The following is a 17,837-nucleotide window of genomic DNA, read 5'->3' as shown; positions in this document are numbered from 1 at the left end:
GCCAAGTTTTTTATACCTGGGGAACCAAAAGGGGTAGGGCTACATGCCCTTACCGGGCAGTTTCTTGGTGCTGAAGGGAGAGAAGGAGAAGAGAATGTTAGTGACAGTGCCCCCTCTTGCCTTAGCGGGTTATTACATACCTCGGTCGAGCCCATGAGCAGATCCTCTGACGTGCATGCGTGACTTCTTCTTCTTTCGGCTGTTCCTGTTAGAGGTTGCCACAGTGGATCATCTTCTTCCATATCTTTGTCCTCTGCATCTTGTTCTGTTACACCCATCACCTGCATGTCCTCTCTCACCACATCCATAAACCATCTCTTAGGCCTTCCTCTTCTCCTCTTCCCTGGCAGCTCTATCTTTAACATCCTTCTCCCAATATACCCAGCATCTCTCCCCTGCACATGTCCAAATCAACACAATCTCACCTCTCTGACCTTGTCTCCCAACCGTCCCACCTGAGCTGACCCTCTAATGTCCTCATTTCTAATCCTGTCCATCCTCGTCACACCCAATGCAAATCGTAGCATCTTTAACTCTGCCACCTCCAGCTCTGTCTCCTGCTTTCTGGTCAGTGCCACCGTCTCCAACCCATATAACATAGCTGGTCTCTCTACCGTCCTGTAGACCTTCCCTTTCACTCTGATACCCGTCTGTCACAAACCACTCCTGACACTCTTCTCCACCCACTCCACCCTACCTGCACTCTCTTTTTCACCTCTCTTCCACAATCCCCGTGACAGTGGCAATAAAACAAATTGAAAAGTCTGACAAAAAGCATTACCTTGGTCAGTTTTCCTGAATGCAAAATAATACACTAGCTGTTCAATTTATTTAATATTTTAAGAATACTTTATTTTTACAACATTTTAAGTACATACAAAATTTACAATGTACATAAAAGTAACAATGGGTAAGCTTAAACTGTTTATTTTTTTCCCAGATTCAAGTACAAATTATTTACATTTTCTGAAGTTTCATCTCAGAAAAGAAGTAAAATAAATTTGAAAAGTAAACATTGATGAAAATCAGAAAGACACCAAGGTCAAAACCAAAATAAAAGACATGGAAAATAAAATATGGAATGATAGCATATAGTAAATCACAGGAAAAAATGCAAGGAACTTCAGATGTTTGAGAGTAAGCTCTTCTCTTTTCTCCAGAAACATCACAAGAACACATGCCCAAGAATGACACTGAAGCTGTTTTGAAATGGTGCTGAAAGGATTTAGTAATGTTTGGACACTTCAGTTTGATAATGCTTTGAATTGGTACCACAATTATATCGGGGCTGCCATCCAGCGTTCCTGGGGGAGGTAACTTTCTGACCACACTTGCTCCCCTGCTCCTCCAAGCATGGAGGTGTCATGGCTGGGTGTCCTCCACAGTGTGAAATTTGATAACATACACTTTCATCTCGCTATGACATATTTAATAAAATAATGATGTGCATAAATATAATAAGAAAAATAATACACAATAAATCCATATTCAGTGTTATGGATGCTGTTGCTCATGGTGCCTTATGTGACAGAACTGCACAGTTTGCTTATGTTATATCAAAGAACGAGAATCTGTTTACATGAAAATAGGTAAGAATATGTGAAGAAAAAATGTGCGCCTGTGTATCATCTTATGTGCGACAGTATGAGGGGTTGCATTTCAGCACAGGCAAAGACTTTGGAATTGTGCTGAGGTAGTTGTCTATTGGTCAGTCTCATGGGGTTAATTTTATAAACAAGATAAAATCTTATGAATTTGCATATGTAAATGATTAAACACATAGATACTGTAATAGATATCATGGGTTTGCTGGCATCCTGGCTGGGATGTATGCTTCCTTACCAGGTCGCGAGGTCTTTCTAATGGAAGGAAGTAGGTGGATGGGAATTCCTACCAGGTTTTTTACTGGTAATTTCTTTGTCGGGAGAGTGTTAAAATGGATGGACAAATGGAGACTGCTTCTCAGTGCCATGTGCTTCCCCATATAATTGGGTGATGACGTCCCATCTCTCTGGCATGCATCCCATTCGGACACCAACAGGGCTGCATGGGAGTTGTAGTTTTGGTGTGCTAGGAGAAGCTTCTGGAGGGAGACTTTCCTATCACCGGGAGGTTCCACTTGACGTGAAAGTGCTTCCTGGAAGCAATGTGACAGCACCAGAAGTACTCCTGGGTCCAGTCGAAAGGACGCTGCTCCACTCCACCTGGGAGTCAGAGTAGGGAGAGTAGCTGGACATCACTCGACTGAGAGGAATGGAGAAGGGAAGAGTCATATGATTGGATTTGTAGAAGGTGTATATGGTATTTGTGGCAATAAACCTGTTTTTTGGCATCTGAAACTAGATCTGTGCTTTTGTGTCTGGGGGTTAGGATGCTGCCATACCATATAGTGGTTCACAATACATATTAAAGCTAGACAGTCCACAGAGGCATATTTAAAATGCCAAAGACAAACCTTTACAAATGAATCTATTTCTTTATAACAAAAAGAATTTAAGCTGTGGCCCTCCCAGAACCCCAAATCAGAGAAAGCAGATTTGGAAAGTACCAAACTAAGTTTGGTTCTCAATCTGCTTCCATGTAATTAATTCATCAGAAGAGCAGGTTCCCTACTGTACCATAGGATCATTTTGTAAAAGCTTGTTGGAAAGATTTTCTTTTCACATTAAAAAAAGCCTTTCAAGGCTAAGAGCTTGTGATGTTTCAAACTGTTGATTTTGCATCAGAAAGAATACCTTTATTCACACATCATGTGAGTTTTTTATACTGTGCAGAACCCCCCTACACTATAGGCAGGATGCTCAAGGCACCAATGTCATGCACAGTTTAATGAAGAAGTAGATATATTTTCAGTGCAGTTTAGTGATTAGAGCATGGAGGGGCATTGACATAGTACCACCTTGTTGCTTCACTGATCTATAAAACCACGCTTACTGGGTCTGGTAGTATGATCTCAAAATACAGTACTAAGATCTCCAGTGAGCACAAGAGATACAGTAGGTATACTGTATAAAATTACATGCATCTGCACAAGGAACTATTAACAAGGGGGAATTTGCTGAATATGGTGTGGTGGTGAATCACATTGTAAACTGAGGCAACTATGAACAAAACCAAGGAAAGACAAGCAAATAATTAAGAAGTGAATATGCCTTGGGCAAAAGGATGGTGAAGGAGTTACGTTTACTGCATCACACCTCAAGAGAACTGGGTTTGACATGATGGTCACTTCTTCTGCGCAGCTTGCACATTATTCCTATAACAGTGATGATTTTTCTCCAGTTGTTCCTGTTTTCCTCAGATACTCCAAACACTTCCTTGTTAGGTTGATTATCAGCTGTAAAGAGCTTTTCACATATCACAAATCAGAATAAATGAAATATGCATGAAGCTTCAATTCCTGAAATGCACAAATCTTATATTAGTATAACCCCCAACATTTGCTTATTCTGACCACTAAGGGGCATGTCAGAACCCCCAAACCCCAGACACAAATATACAGACTAATTCACAAATGTTTATTTCTCAACAATACCTGAATGTGTGGTGTGGTGTATGCATGAGTGTCTCCCGATTAGCTGGAATCCAATAGGGCTTACAAAGGTTTCCCTGAGACTCTGAATGTGGATGTAAAAAGTTGGGTAAAATGACAAATGACTCCAAACTATTCTACAAAGAAACCTTAGCTTATTCTTTGAAGTCTTTTACTTTTCTACTGTCTGAGATAACATGAAATTAAGAAATAAATAGTCATTTGGTCAATTTAATTTATTAAAGCATTTAATATAATTATTCATTTATTTATACTTTTCTAAAATGTATTTTTACCACATTTTTAACTGGGAAATTGTACAGGGTGGTCCAGATCTAATTATGCAACTGTTTGACTGACAATCTCCTCCCTCCGCCATTTTGGAATGCAGGGCAGGTGCTGCCATCTATTGGTAACAAAAAGAATTTTAAGTGAAATCTCTATGTGCAGGGCAGGTGCTGTGAATTCTCTATTCAGGGGTCCCCAACCCCCGGTCTTTGGCCCACTACCGGTCCGCAGCCGTCTGACAGCCGGGCCGTGAGAGAATTGCCGGCAACGGCGACTCACTCAGACTTTTCAGAACACTTGGTGGACGGGGCTTTGCAGCGGTGCAGAGAGAGGAGAGAGACCGAGGTGAGAGACCTATTACAACAAAGTATTTTTATGGTCCCGACAGTTTCCCCATATGACATGAGTCTATAGAAATCACGTTACTACGAAGTACATTCAACAGATGCTTTCATTACAACGAAGTGACCTTGAAATGCCTGAATGAATCATCCACAGAGCAGTTAGATCTGTGGTCGCAGCTCAGATGTGCACGTTTGCACAACGATCCCCAAACAGAAACATTGTAAAAAAATCTCTTTCTTCGTACTTTCTTCGTACTGTTTTTTTTTTGTTGCTGTTTTTGTTTTCTGTGGTTTTCAGTGATTCCTTTTGCTTATTGCTTGTCAACATTTGAAAAACATCCACTGGAATTTAACTCATTGTCACCCTCCTATAGAAACGAAAGACACGAAAAAAGATAGCAGTAGTAATGTTTGTGATGTGCAATCTGTAGGATTGGCAAATGTAAAGCATATGTCTTTGTTATATGCAAAAAAAGAAGAAAAATCTCAGATTGCAAAAGTATGCGAACTGCTTAATAACTTAATAGACTGCTTAATAATAATAGAAATGTTATGTAAATTGTGTATAAAACTGCCCCCCCCCCCAACCAACCAAATCCCCAGACCCCCCCCCCGGCCGGTCCGTGGAAAAATTTGCATCTAATAAAGTGGTCCTTGCTGTCAAAAAGGTTGGGGACCACTGCTCTATGTAATAAACTTAATAAGTTATAGCATAATGAAAATTGCTTAATTAGTTCTGGACCACCCTATATTTATTTCCACATATATTCCAAGTGATAATACTACAATCAAACAAAATATGAAAAATCAGACCAATCAAAAATGAAATCCTTTCACAAAAATCACAGAAAGAGCTCCATGTAAAGAAATCAGAACATTGTCTTATTTTAGTTGTATATAATTTTCCCATTTTGTTATTGAGGGAGCATTACTAGTCTTCCAGTTAATAATTTAAGGGTTGGAAGTCAAAAGGAATATTTCAGTAGATAGTCTAACCCCTATTATATATAATTCCAACCAATTTTTTAAAAGAATTTGTGGTTCTTGTATATCTAGTGCTTTTTGACACATAGAAAAATATTCTCTCCACTGCAGCATGGTATTGTTAAAAATTAGTGAACGATCTCTGACATGTTTAATTTTAATCTGGAGAGATGCGCCCCATGTACAATCTAAAATTGAAAAGATTGGTGAAAAATAAATGTCAACAATGAGTAAATTCCACCATTACCTGAGATACTGAGAGAGATGTCTCTATCCCAACATTGCCAGTGATTATGTAGATATAAAGCCTGGAAAGACTACCAATATTCTCCTCATTACTAGCTAAAATGGATGCTTTTGAGTCTGAACATTAACAAAGGATTTCTTGGATGTTTACATAGAATGGTGGTAGATCACCGAAGTTTGAAAAATCAAATGACTTCTATGAGTTAAATACAGTGCATTGGAGAGGGGGCTGGAATACAAAATTATCTGGTAATGAAACAACAGACAACAGAGTCTCCGACTTAAAGCATTTTCTACATTGGTTCAGTGTTTTGAGTAAATGGAGTACAATCTAACGCTGTGGTTCATTTACCACAGAAGTTAGATGTCGGACCTGGGAATGACGTCACAGCTGTGTTGACTGTGTGCCAGTAAAACATTCAGAAAACCAATACGGACACTTCAAGGAAAACCTTTCTTGTGTTTGCTCCATTGGAATAAATACCAGTTGATAACAATGCACTACATGGAATTTTGCATATACAAACATTGTAGCAACACGTCCACGGATAGAATTTGGACAGTACTGTGTGCACGACTGATTTAATGAGACACAACAGACGGAAAAGCCAATAAACAGTATGATACTATGGCTTTCACTAAAGTTCATGGTGTATGTCATAATTTTGGATTGACGTCATGATCCGAAGTCAGACAAATTCAGACATGGCAGACCAGCCCTGAGTTTCCAAGTTAGAAATCTGACTTTCCAGTTGAAAATTCTTACTAGGAACTCCAGAAATTCCACTTTTCCACTTCAAATGGAATGCAGTATAATTACTTGTAAATTGTCAAATATTACTGATAACCAATGCACAGATAAAGGCATACAAGTAACAGTTCATACACAATTTTCTTTAAAGAACCAACCGAGCAGGTACAACTTCAGCACTTCCATCTTCCTTCCATTGTCTCAAAATAAAAATACTTGCAACCAAGTCATAAATTTGGAAGTCAAGTAGCATCATGCCATCCTCTGCTTTCAGTCTTTATAATTTCATCCTTGTAATATTTGTCCTTCCATATAAAATTTCTAGACGACTCTTACAATATGTCTGGGATTATAATTAATTTGGACTAAAGTGTGCTTTTTTGAGTACTTGGGAATATGCTCAGTTAATAAAAACAGTCAAGACTCACCATTAACAACTGAATCCAAGATGGACAGTCAAGTGCAGTTAATCAGTTCACTGTGACCATACAATATTACACCACTTTCTTAAAACACTTCTTATGTATTTGGGAGTTACAGTTACAAGGAAATTCAAGATATTTTTAAACTGAATTTTTGGCATTATGATAGAAGCGTTAAATGAGATGTGAATAAATGGTGAATTCTTTATTGATGCCTAGGAAGAAGATTTCATAGAGTTAAAAAGAATATCCTTCCAACTCTTTGCAGAGCATTCTCGTTTTTATGAAAACTCTTTTGGTTTCTAAAACTTGATTCTGTTATTAGAGGTTTTTTTTTTTTTTACATTAGTAATAAGGAAAACAAAGTTAGCTCAGATCTCAACTTGTCAGCATCTTCTCAGAATTTCAGTTCTTGAAGACATTAGTAGACCCAGCCACAGATGGGCTTCATTGTAGATTTTCACTATGGGCTAGTATTTGCTTAAACAGAATTGAACAGGATCACAAGAATTATACAATTTCTTTTTAATTTTCATGAGTCGATGGTCATCAATAACACCTAACTTTTTTGATTTTAAGTTTGAACTTTTTAATTGATTACCAGTTATGCTGTAGAATGAGCAGGCACTCATCTAGTTCTTCCCTCAGAATCTCCACTCTCTCCCTAATAATCTGAGCAGCTTCACTCCTGCTGCCATTTGACAGATCAATGCTGTCTTGATAAATAGATTGGATTTCCATTCCAATAAATGCTGCACTCGTCACGCCATTCATTATCCTGGTGGTCCTTGAGAGGGTTACAGGTGTTCCCTTTAACATCTTCCTTACCCTGTTTGCCTGTCTTGTTTTCCGAACAGTACCGTTGACCTTACACAAGCGTTCTGCCGTTTTTCCCAGACTTGGCTTTGCTTTGATGGCCTTATAAGCCTTGACACAGTTACCTATCTCTTCAAAGCTTTTCCCGTGGTTTTTAAATGTGCTAATCCTTGATTTTAAAATGTCCTCAATTTCTTGCTGATCAAAAAGATCTGTGCATGTAGTCGTATCCTCTCCTTTAGCCAGCAGGATAACAGGATGGGCGGCTGTTAGATATTTCTTCAATATGTCATTGACCATCTTTTCTTCATTGGAATGGAGAACAGACTTTGCTAAGCCAATAAGGAGCCCTCCAACTCCACTGGTTGTCCCTAGTCCTGTTCCCATTGCAGCAAGTAATGTGGATCCACCTGCAGCGAAAGGAGCCAGGGCCAGCCCAGCAATGGTCAAAACGCCGCTTAGCACACCAACGGAGCTGCTGACTATGTTCCCAATGGTGGTGTTCTTCTGGACCTCATCCATGCCATCTGCAATCTTTTCCATCTGGCTCAAGTATTCATACAGCTCTGTTGAAAGCCTAGGTAGATCTTCCATGAATAAGTCATAATGTTCTCTGTTTATAAGAAAACAATGAAGAAAGCAAGATTTACTTTGAAAGAAGTGAAGATAAATAAATAAATAAATAAATAAATAAATAAATAAATAAATAAATATCAGTGACAAGCTTCCATAGCATTGAGTTTTCAAGTTCGTTTTTCATCAACACTTAACACTTTCCTCTGAGAAATTATATTGAGACATGATTATCACAGGTATATGGATACATGATGAATGCATAACTAAGAATGTGACAGAGCAAGCTGTTTTAAGACTCGAAGAGTTGAAAAATAAAAAAATATTAAAACCAGATGTGGCTTATGATAAGAGAGCAATCACAATGATGAATTTTGCAGGCATATTGCCGAAGACATAAAGAGGCCACAGTTGTGTTTCTTAACACACTTCTGCTAAACAGAATTTCTCAGTGGTAGTAAGTCAGAGAGAAGATGAGCAGCAATGTTCAGTGCAATCATTTTTGTCCTCTGTTTCTTCCCACAGCAGGTCCAGGGTGTCTTTTATAACCAGGTCTGCCTTCTTAATCAACTGTCAATTCGGTGGGCTTCCATTGAAGTCATTCTACTGGCCTATCAAACCACAGGGTAGAATATCATATTGGCCATCACAGTATTAAGGAACATGTAAAGGGATGTCACTATTCACATGCGGGGATGTGCAGTCAGGGGAGGCATTAAGAAAAGTGAAAAAAAAAACTAATAATGATAACATAAAATAAATGTGTCCACTGGTCTGTGCTATAAATTTGTATTCTGTATGATTCCAATAATTTTGATTATTTTTATAGTCAAAAATAGCTGAATTTTTGCATGTCCTGTTCAAATACAGGGGAGAAACACGAGGTGTGGCAGCAACGAGCGTCACCTCACCTCAGACTGCGCTCTCCCTCACACACAGGGTTGATGTGTGCAATTGGCAGTGCCTCTTGCTGTCTCTCTGTATATCGCCAAGATAAGGTTTGCAGACATGTTTATTATACACCCTGACTTTCCACAGTCTGGCTAATATCTTTAATGAATGTGTGTGACATATTTACTGTTGCTGATCGGACATAAAACCGCATTGAAAAGGCAGAAGGTGAGGCAGACAGTACCACGCCTCACTGAAGGGGGCGCATGTGAGCCCAACAGGTGCTTGTTGCTGCTGTTCTTCTACACAGAGGTGCCAATAAGTTAGCGATATAAGAAAGTCAAGTGCACTGCAGCAGTCCGTTTATTTTAATTTTTTGTTTCGACTGACTGCTGAAAATGGAAGATTATGTATCTAAGCGTAAACATTTCTCAAAAGTAGACTTTCAGTCAAAACAGGAAGTGATAAATAATGAAAGACCAACACCAGTGCTAAAAGGTTTTCTTCAAAGTAACAGACAAAAGACAACTCACTCTCTTCAAATGGAGTGGTACATCCAAAAAGACTGGCTGTGGGGCTGTCCTACAACATACCACCTTTACTGCTTTCCGTGCCTTTTGTTCTTAACTTGTGACAATGTCTGGACTAACATGGGATATTGCGGCATGAAAAATTTACCAAGACGCCTGCAGTCAGTGAATAAGCTACTCTTTTGGGTTCATATATTTGTAAATCAGACAAGAAGGAGTCAGTGCCTCACCAGCCATGAACCTCACCGCACGTCACTGCCCACATGAAAGGAACTCTGTCTCTTAAGAAAGAAAAAGTCTGCTCATCCACTTCCAGTAGATTTGCTTGGTTCAGATATTCACCTAATAAGTACTCAGTGCTTGAAGTAGAACAAAATTACTGGCGGCACTCCTTTTATGCCGATACATGGAACTCTTTAATCAAATGCTAGTGTATATTCTGACTAAATAAAAGGTGGCGGTACTCTGGGTAGAAATTGGAAAAGGTGCTGGTACTGCATACCTGTGAGTACCTGCACACTGCAAGCACTGTTACAATTATTTTCTTTTTGTTTCTAAAGGACCACACCTGACATTTTTAGATATAACATGAATGTCACAAAAACAATCTAGGAATTCCTCAGCTTTTTATATTGTTCACTCAATTAATATAATATTAAAACATTTACCCATATTCTTGCAGCAAAAGATCCATCTCTTCTGGGGACATATTCAAAACCTAGTAAAAGAAAAAAATCAGAAAGTCATTAACCAACTATACAACTAAGAGAATAGGAATGCATCTAAAACTAGTTGGGAAATGAGCTCCCCGAGTAATCCTGATTAGGATTTTGTCATTTTCAGTGTAGGGTTTACAGTTTTTACCAGGAAGCATGTGATTTGTCCCTATAAAATTGTCTTCCCCTTGACTGAATAAAACCGAATGTCTGCCTTGTCTGTATGTTCCCTATACAACCCTACACCAGACCCTTTGACCAATCCGGACCTTATTTTGCTTATAGTTGCTTTCTAGGATCTAATGGACAAGACAGACTTCTTTGCAACCCAAAATTTTAACCCTGGCAGTCCTATTTTTTTTCTTTCATTTTTTTTCCCCATGTCTACAATTTACACACTAGTGCCACCTGTTGGCCGAGAGCAAGTAAAATCTCCAAGCCAGACTAGCAGACAAAATAACCAGGGCTTAAAATTACTTACCTGGGCAACACTGTATGCTGCTTCTATCTACTGTAATATAAAAGAAGTACCATGTGTAATTGCGATGAGGCCTGATGTCAATCCAGCTGACAGTTTATTTTCGTTTCCTTTGATGTGTTTTACCATGTGAATGTTCTCCCAAGTCTCATGGTTGTAGGCACTTTGCTAATTTTGTAACATAAATGAGTGCACTTTACAGTTCTGTCATGAATTTAAAAGAACTTTAATTGACTACAGTAACACAGGCTAAGGCCGGGTTTATTTATGGTGTATGCACACTAGACATGTTTGTTCCGTATACCAACGGTTCTCAAACTGTGAGGCGTGCCCCCTAGTAACAAAAAAGGGGGTGCTAATGTTGCCAATATGTGGCATAATTTCGCTATTCATAGGGAAATTTTAAACTTTTTACCGTGTATCGGCAGCAAAAAATATAGGAATACATTTTATTAGGCTTTCAAAAAAATGTTAGGGTGGCGCGATTAAAACTGTTATGAAAACTCGGGTCGCAAATACTTAAAGGTTGAGAAACACTGCTGTATACCGTGCCCAAGTGCAATTGTCCCATCAAACCCCCAATCCCTTCCACCCACTTTGCCCTGCACTCACACTGTGCTTAACATTCTGGGCCTGCATGACCATGTGACTTCATGTAAAACCAAAACAAGATCTGAATATGGAGTGAGAGCATGCATGTCAAAGTGAGTTTACTTATTTTGTGGTTGTTTTGGAGTCATGTATAGGGCACGATTATGGAGTGTGTAGCACAGCATTTTGCTGTTAACCGCGCTGCACTTAAAAGAAGATTTTTACAGTGACAAATGATGTTAAGGGAGGAATTTGCAGCTTTTCTTGTCAACTACAATTGACGTTCATGTTTAAGGTGAGAATAAAAACCTGTAATCAAAAGATATTGAAAGAAATGAGAATTGCACTATTGGACTTTAATGACCTCTTGGGCACAGCCATCAACAGTGTGTCTGTCTGTAGAGAGAGTGTCGACCTCGTTGAGAGGTTTACTTACCTCTACAGTGACATTCATGTCTCTGGTGACTCTTCCTATGAAGTCAGTAAGCGGATTGGGAGAGCATGGGGGGTCATGAGGTTACTGGAAAGGGGTGTGTGGCGCTCCCGATATCTATGCAAAAGGATGAAGGTCCAAGTCTTTAGAGTCCTGGTGCTTCCTGTCTTGCTATATGGTTGTGAGACATGGACGCTATCCAGTGACCTGATCCGAAGACTGGACTCCTTCGGTACTGTGTGTGTCCGGAAAATCCTTGGGCACCGTTGGTTTGACTTTGTGTTGCTCATGGAGTTCTGAATGAGGCACATTACCTGCATTGTGAAGGAGCGTCAGTTGCGGCACTACGGCCATGTGGCGTGTTTCCCCGAGGGTGATCCAGCTCATAAGATCCTTATTGTTGGGGACCTGAGTGGCTGGACCAGGCCAAGGGGTCGCCCACATAACACCTGGCTGTGGCAGATAGAGGGTCATTTCTGGAGGGTGGGACTGGACCGCGTGTCTGCCTGAGGGGTTGCCAACCGGGATCCCGAGTTGTTTCATCAGGTGGTGGGTGCAGCAACACACTGTACCAGTGCATGCTCCCCAACTTGACTAGACTCGTTGCATCATTGATGTCATGTCTGTTTTCAGTGCTCGGGCACGTTTAGCGATCACACTGTTCCTGAATGTCCATGAACCCTGCTCTGGACCACTTCTTCCAAGTGGGTCAGGGGTCGGAGAGATCACATTAGACAAACGAGCTAGACTTTGTGGGGTCACATGCGGACAAACATGCTCGGGCATGGAACAAATTGCCAATATGAGTACACCCTGCTGCAGCCCACCATACATTAAAAATTTTGGATTTTTTTTCTACATATTAAGAAGTTCAAAGCACAAAGAACCTCTTCCAGTATGAAATGATGTTTTATCAAGTAATAGAGCTACAAGAAACCGCTCAACACAGTAAAGAATCATATAATGCCACCAAAGAACCAGAGTGTAATAAACAATTAAAATTCTTTCAGTAATGTTGTATTAAACTATTTGAACTATTGCATTCTCTATATAAAGTGTAATTTACAGCTATTTCAGAATAAAGGACTACAAAATAATTGTGCATTGTTTTTCCATTACTCCTTTATAGACCCATTCCTAGAAATATGACAAAAAAATTAAGAAAGCATGTGTGCTGCAATATTTTCATATTATAGAACATATTTTATATAGTGTTTTACAACAGAGTTAATATGGCAAAAAAAAATTGCCTATAAATATTCTTTCATATCAAAATAATTATAATAACAACTAAAACACTGCTTGAATGTAAATTTACACGCATTTATCTGTTTAAAATTATTTTGCACAGTTAACTGTATTTCTTTTTCGGTGGAAATGAGCAGCTACTTTAAAATATTTTTATGGGAAAATTTTGTGCGTATTCAGAAACAGTTGCCTATTAATTGGGGGTGGGGGGGGGTGGGGGTATTTTTATGTGCACCATTTTGGTGAGGTAAATTTAATAAGGAAAACTCATAATTTAAGTTTCAATCAGTTTTGCCCTAATTTAACGATTAACGATAACAATAATAATTTAACAATTAAGCGACAGGCAGCTAAACTTGTTATTATTTAACCAATGTGTTGTTGACATCCGTAAAATGAAAGCAGTAAACAGTTAAAATTTGATGATCAATATGATTAGATTGAACTTTTCCAAATAAATATCATGTAATTTACGTAGGGCAGCACGGTGGCACAGTGGGTAGCGCTGCTGCCTCGCAGTTAGGAGACCTGCGGTTCACTTCCCGGGTCCTCCCTGCATGGAGTTTGCATGTTCTCCCCGTGTCTGCGTGGGTTTCCTCCGGGCGCTCCGGTTTCCTCCCACAGTCCAAAGACATGCAGGTTAGGTGGATTGGCGATTCTAAATTGTGTGTGTGTGCTTGGTGTGTCCTGTGGTGGGCTGGCACCCTGCCCGGGATTTGTTTCCTGCTTGCGCCCTGTGTTGGCTGGGATTGGCTCCAGCAGACCCCCGTGACCCTGTAGTTAGGATATAGCGGGTTGCATAATGGATGGATGGATAATTTACGTAATCTGCTAACTGGCTTGGTGGTCATTTAATTTATCTACAAAAAGTCAATAAACGGTTCACAGCATTGTTCAATTATTCATTAAAATATGTTTTAAAAAGTGTTCAGTGGTAGGATTTTTTGTTTTAATAAAATATGAGAAAAAGCTAAAGAAAGATGGATATTTACAGAAAAATGTGGGCATTCCAAAATTTTCAAACTGTTTACAATATAACTTTTTATTTTAATACAATATGGGTCTACGACTATATAACAGTTATCCATAAAATTTTCTTGCACACTGAAATACTCATTTGATATTTTAAGCTAAAAGATTATTTAAATGCAAACATTAACTGTGAAGATGTTCGGCTAATTTAAGGGGATTTTTTAAAGAGTGCAGTTTAATATTATGGAGCAGGTTCTTTCATATACCTGTATACAGTTTGTTTATTGTGTAAATTTAAGTCTGCTGTTCTATCTTTGGAATTTAATTAAAGTAATTTCTTATTTCTTTTCAATGACCGATTAGTAAAACAATGAATGCGCCGTCTGTTTCGCACGCCAGGGAGATATCAGGTCTGCTTTACTGTCATGTGCCTCACGGATATTAGCTAATTATTAATCTTAAAAGAAATTATTTACAAGTAATTTAGAGGGCAACACTGGAGAAACGAAACTGGCCGGTGCCCAACTACGGCACACACCCCGTTGGCAAATAAATCAATTTACTAATGCGCATGTGCAGGATTGTGAGCAGAAATGAAGCACTCGCCTTTTAGTAAAGCTGAAGGAAAATAACATGCATAAGAAGGGGACATAATCTTACCAAAATGAGCCGACTTTGTGGAAAACGTTGCCATTTGACACGCTGAACTGCACGACGCCAACCAAAAAATGCTGATGTGACTCCATGTCATTACTGAAATGCGTAATGTATATCAAGGATATTGATAATGTCGTACCTTACTGTGACCAATCATTATGTGGCTAAAACGTGATCATGCGATTTTGACTTGTCAGAATTGGTATACTCTCAAACATCAATATACCAGAGTGGTTCTTCAAAGAGATGCCATAGGGGACCCATTTTTGGTCCTCCAGAGACCCATCCTCATAAAGGTCCCAAAGAGAACCCCTTTTTTATTTAGATCCGTAACAGGCTCCATACAGTAAATAACCATAAACAGATGGAAACAGATCTGTGAAATGTCAATGGGACATGATTTTAGAAGAACTCTTGCTGCATAATAATAACACAGGTGTCCTGCAGCCTACCATACGTTAAAGATTTCCGTTAAGAATTTTTTCAAAGCACAAAGAAGCAACTTCATATGTAAAGAATCGTTTCCAGAATTAAATGGCGGTTTGTCAAACGAATTTGTGAATTTCCCATTGGGATTAATAAAGTATCTATCTATCTATCTATCTATCTATCTATCTATCTATCTATCTATCTATCTATCTATCTATCTATCTATCTATCTATAATAAAATTCAAATCTATCTATCTATCTATCTATCTATCTATCTATCTATCTATCTATCTATCTATCTATCTATCTATCTATCTATCTAGCCTACTATACTAAAATTCAAGTCTATCTATCTATCTATCTATCTATCTATCTATCTATCTATCTATCTATCTATCTATCTATCATATCCTGCCTACTATACTAAAATTCAAATCTATCTATCTATCTATCTATCTATCTATCTATCTATCTATCTATCTATCTATCTATCTATCTATCTATCAAACAAAAGATGCATGAGAAACTACACAACCCATTAAAGAACCAGCATTTGCAAGATTGTATGTATGTGAGATATTACTAATCTATGAGAGAATAATCAGCATAAGTGAAGTAACAAAAGAATGGCTAACAGATATCAAATCTGTGCCCTACTGCTAATGGCAGATACAATTCACTTTTAAATATTCCCGTAACTATTCAGAATATGAACTGGATATCCCATTGACTTCTACCGAGACTTCAATTCCGCCTTATATTTTGACTAGTCGAAATTCAAATTACAAACATCACTAAACACAGTAATTACTTCTACAAGCCCAAAGACGCACCTGATTAGTTTATATGGCGACCCTAATGTGATCCTGAGTGCCTGGGGATTTTTGGAACTCTGTGATGGAATGGCGCCCCCGCTTAGGGCCGTTTGCGATCAGCAACTCTGAAATGATTTAAGCAGGTTCTCAAAGTCTTTTCAAGGAAAAATGTTTGGACTAATCAAAATTATAGTTGCTGAAATTTGTAATTATGTTTTGACTGAAAAAAATTACAGAGACGATTACTCTTTTTCTTTTTTCAAATTAAAATTGCGTTGTCTATGTACTTCATTCTCACACACTACAAATACTGATTAAAATGAAATGACAACTTCACTGAAATAAACGTTTACTTTATGCTCCTAATGTAAGGTTATGTAAATTAAAACAGTCATGTTTGTTGGTATTACGTTGCTTTTTCTTGCACTGACAAAAATCTATCACATATTAAATTAACTCATTTAATTGATGTTGAAACAATGTCACTAACTTTATTTTTCTTTTGACAGCAGCGTAATGAGCCTCGAAGACTGTTTGTAAGTACTCACATGGTTGTATGTTAATCTTAGTGAAAAATAACACTTTTAAATTCTCAAAACGTCAAACACAAAGTCAATTTCCCCGCCAGGATTAATAAAGAGTATTAAATCAAACTCAAATCAAAAATAATTAGTTCAGTTTTTCCGATATACAGTTGAATTGATCGATTAAACTTCAAATAAACACGCGCTATGCACAGGACTGTCCTGCTTTTGCATCAAGTGTGCTTTTTTTGCATAAAGCTTCGCCCCTTTGTGACAAATGATCCCGGCATCTTTGTGCAGTTGGAAAAAAAAGTTAAAGATTTTCAATAAGTTGATGCTTATGTGAGGAACGTTCACAACGTTTCCGCACTTTTATATTTTTGTTGGAAACTGTGAAGGCGGCAGGCGTAGTTATTGGGAATTAAAAAGTTCGTACGACGCTGGGAAAATTGCATCGCAAACGAAGATGACTGTGTAGAAAAGTGATGTAATTTGTTTTTGAAATTCTGAAGAAACAGTGTTTAAACAAGCGCGGAAACTTTTTTGAAAGACCATCTATCTATCTATCTATCTATCTATCTATCTATCTATCTATCTATCTATCTATATGCGTGTGTGTGTCTGTCTATCTATACAGTATATATATATATATATATATATATATATATATATATATATATATATATATATATATATATATATATATATATATATATATATATATGTGTGTGTGTGTGTGTGTGTGTGTGTGTGTGTGTGTGTGTGTATATCTATCATTTATTCATTTTTTACATGACCCTTTAGAGCAGTGGTTCCCAAACTCGATGCTGAAGACCCCCTGTGGCTGCAGGTTTTTTGTCCCCACCAGATTCACAATCGGTGATAATAATCGATAACAACTGATCTAATTTAATTAGCTGGTCTTTATTACTCTTCTCTTATTCTGCATTCAGAAAAACACAACAGTATGTTTTTTACATTTATAAGACATTTAGAAATATTTCTATTTTTTATAAAGCTATAAATGCTTAACTCTCTTTTGTTGTTTTCCTGTGTAGTTTGCTTCCTTCATTTAACCCTAATAGTGACAATTAACAACCAGCACAGCAGACACCCGGGATGATGAAAGCAGTAATGACTTCAGTGTCAGACCTGCTAATTAGTAAGTAATGAATTAGAATGAAAATTAGGTTGAAAATACGGTTAACGACTTAAAAAATACATATTCCCCAAAAAACTGCTTATTACATTTTATTAAAAATCTACCAAACTTAGTTGGTAATTTCTACATTGACTCCAAAACATAAATAATGACTCACTTAATTAGGCTAAGAGTCCAATGAAAAACGGAAGTTGGTTGGAACAAAAACCTGCTGCCACAGTGGGACCCCAGGATCGAGTTTGGGAAACATTGCTTTAGAGGTAGAAAGCCGTTTGTTCTAATTCGAATGATCGAAATGAGTAAACACATCAATTTGGGATTATATGTGAGGCATTAAATGCCTCATTGTTAAAACGGCTTGCTCTTTGTGTTCAACACTTTTCTGATTACCCCGCGAAGATATAAATGTGTGACAGCAAATCAGCAAAAACAAC

General features: G+C 38.0%; 1 protein-coding gene across 1 annotated transcript; it reads right to left on the bottom strand.

Annotated features, from left to right (window-relative positions):
* Positions 1 to 5,350: 5,350 nt before the first annotated feature.
* Positions 5,351 to 10,440, bottom strand: LOC114662288 (apolipoprotein L3-like). Its single transcript, XM_051934467.1, has 2 exons — positions 10,046 to 10,440; positions 5,351 to 7,996 (listed from the first exon to the last, which is right to left on the bottom strand). Exons 1-2 carry the CDS (start codon positions 10,084 to 10,086, stop codon positions 7,165 to 7,167), a joined length of 873 nt encoding a protein of 290 aa, XP_051790427.1. The 5' UTR covers positions 10,087 to 10,440; the 3' UTR covers positions 5,351 to 7,164.
* Between the last annotated feature and the right edge of the window lie 7,397 nt (positions 10,441 to 17,837).

This window comes from Erpetoichthys calabaricus, chromosome 12 (genome assembly GCF_900747795.2).
Source record: "Erpetoichthys calabaricus chromosome 12, fErpCal1.3, whole genome shotgun sequence".
In the NCBI taxonomy this organism is placed as follows: domain Eukaryota; kingdom Metazoa; phylum Chordata; class Cladistia; order Polypteriformes; family Polypteridae; genus Erpetoichthys; species Erpetoichthys calabaricus.
This window is presented reverse-complemented; position numbering and strand designations above follow the sequence as displayed.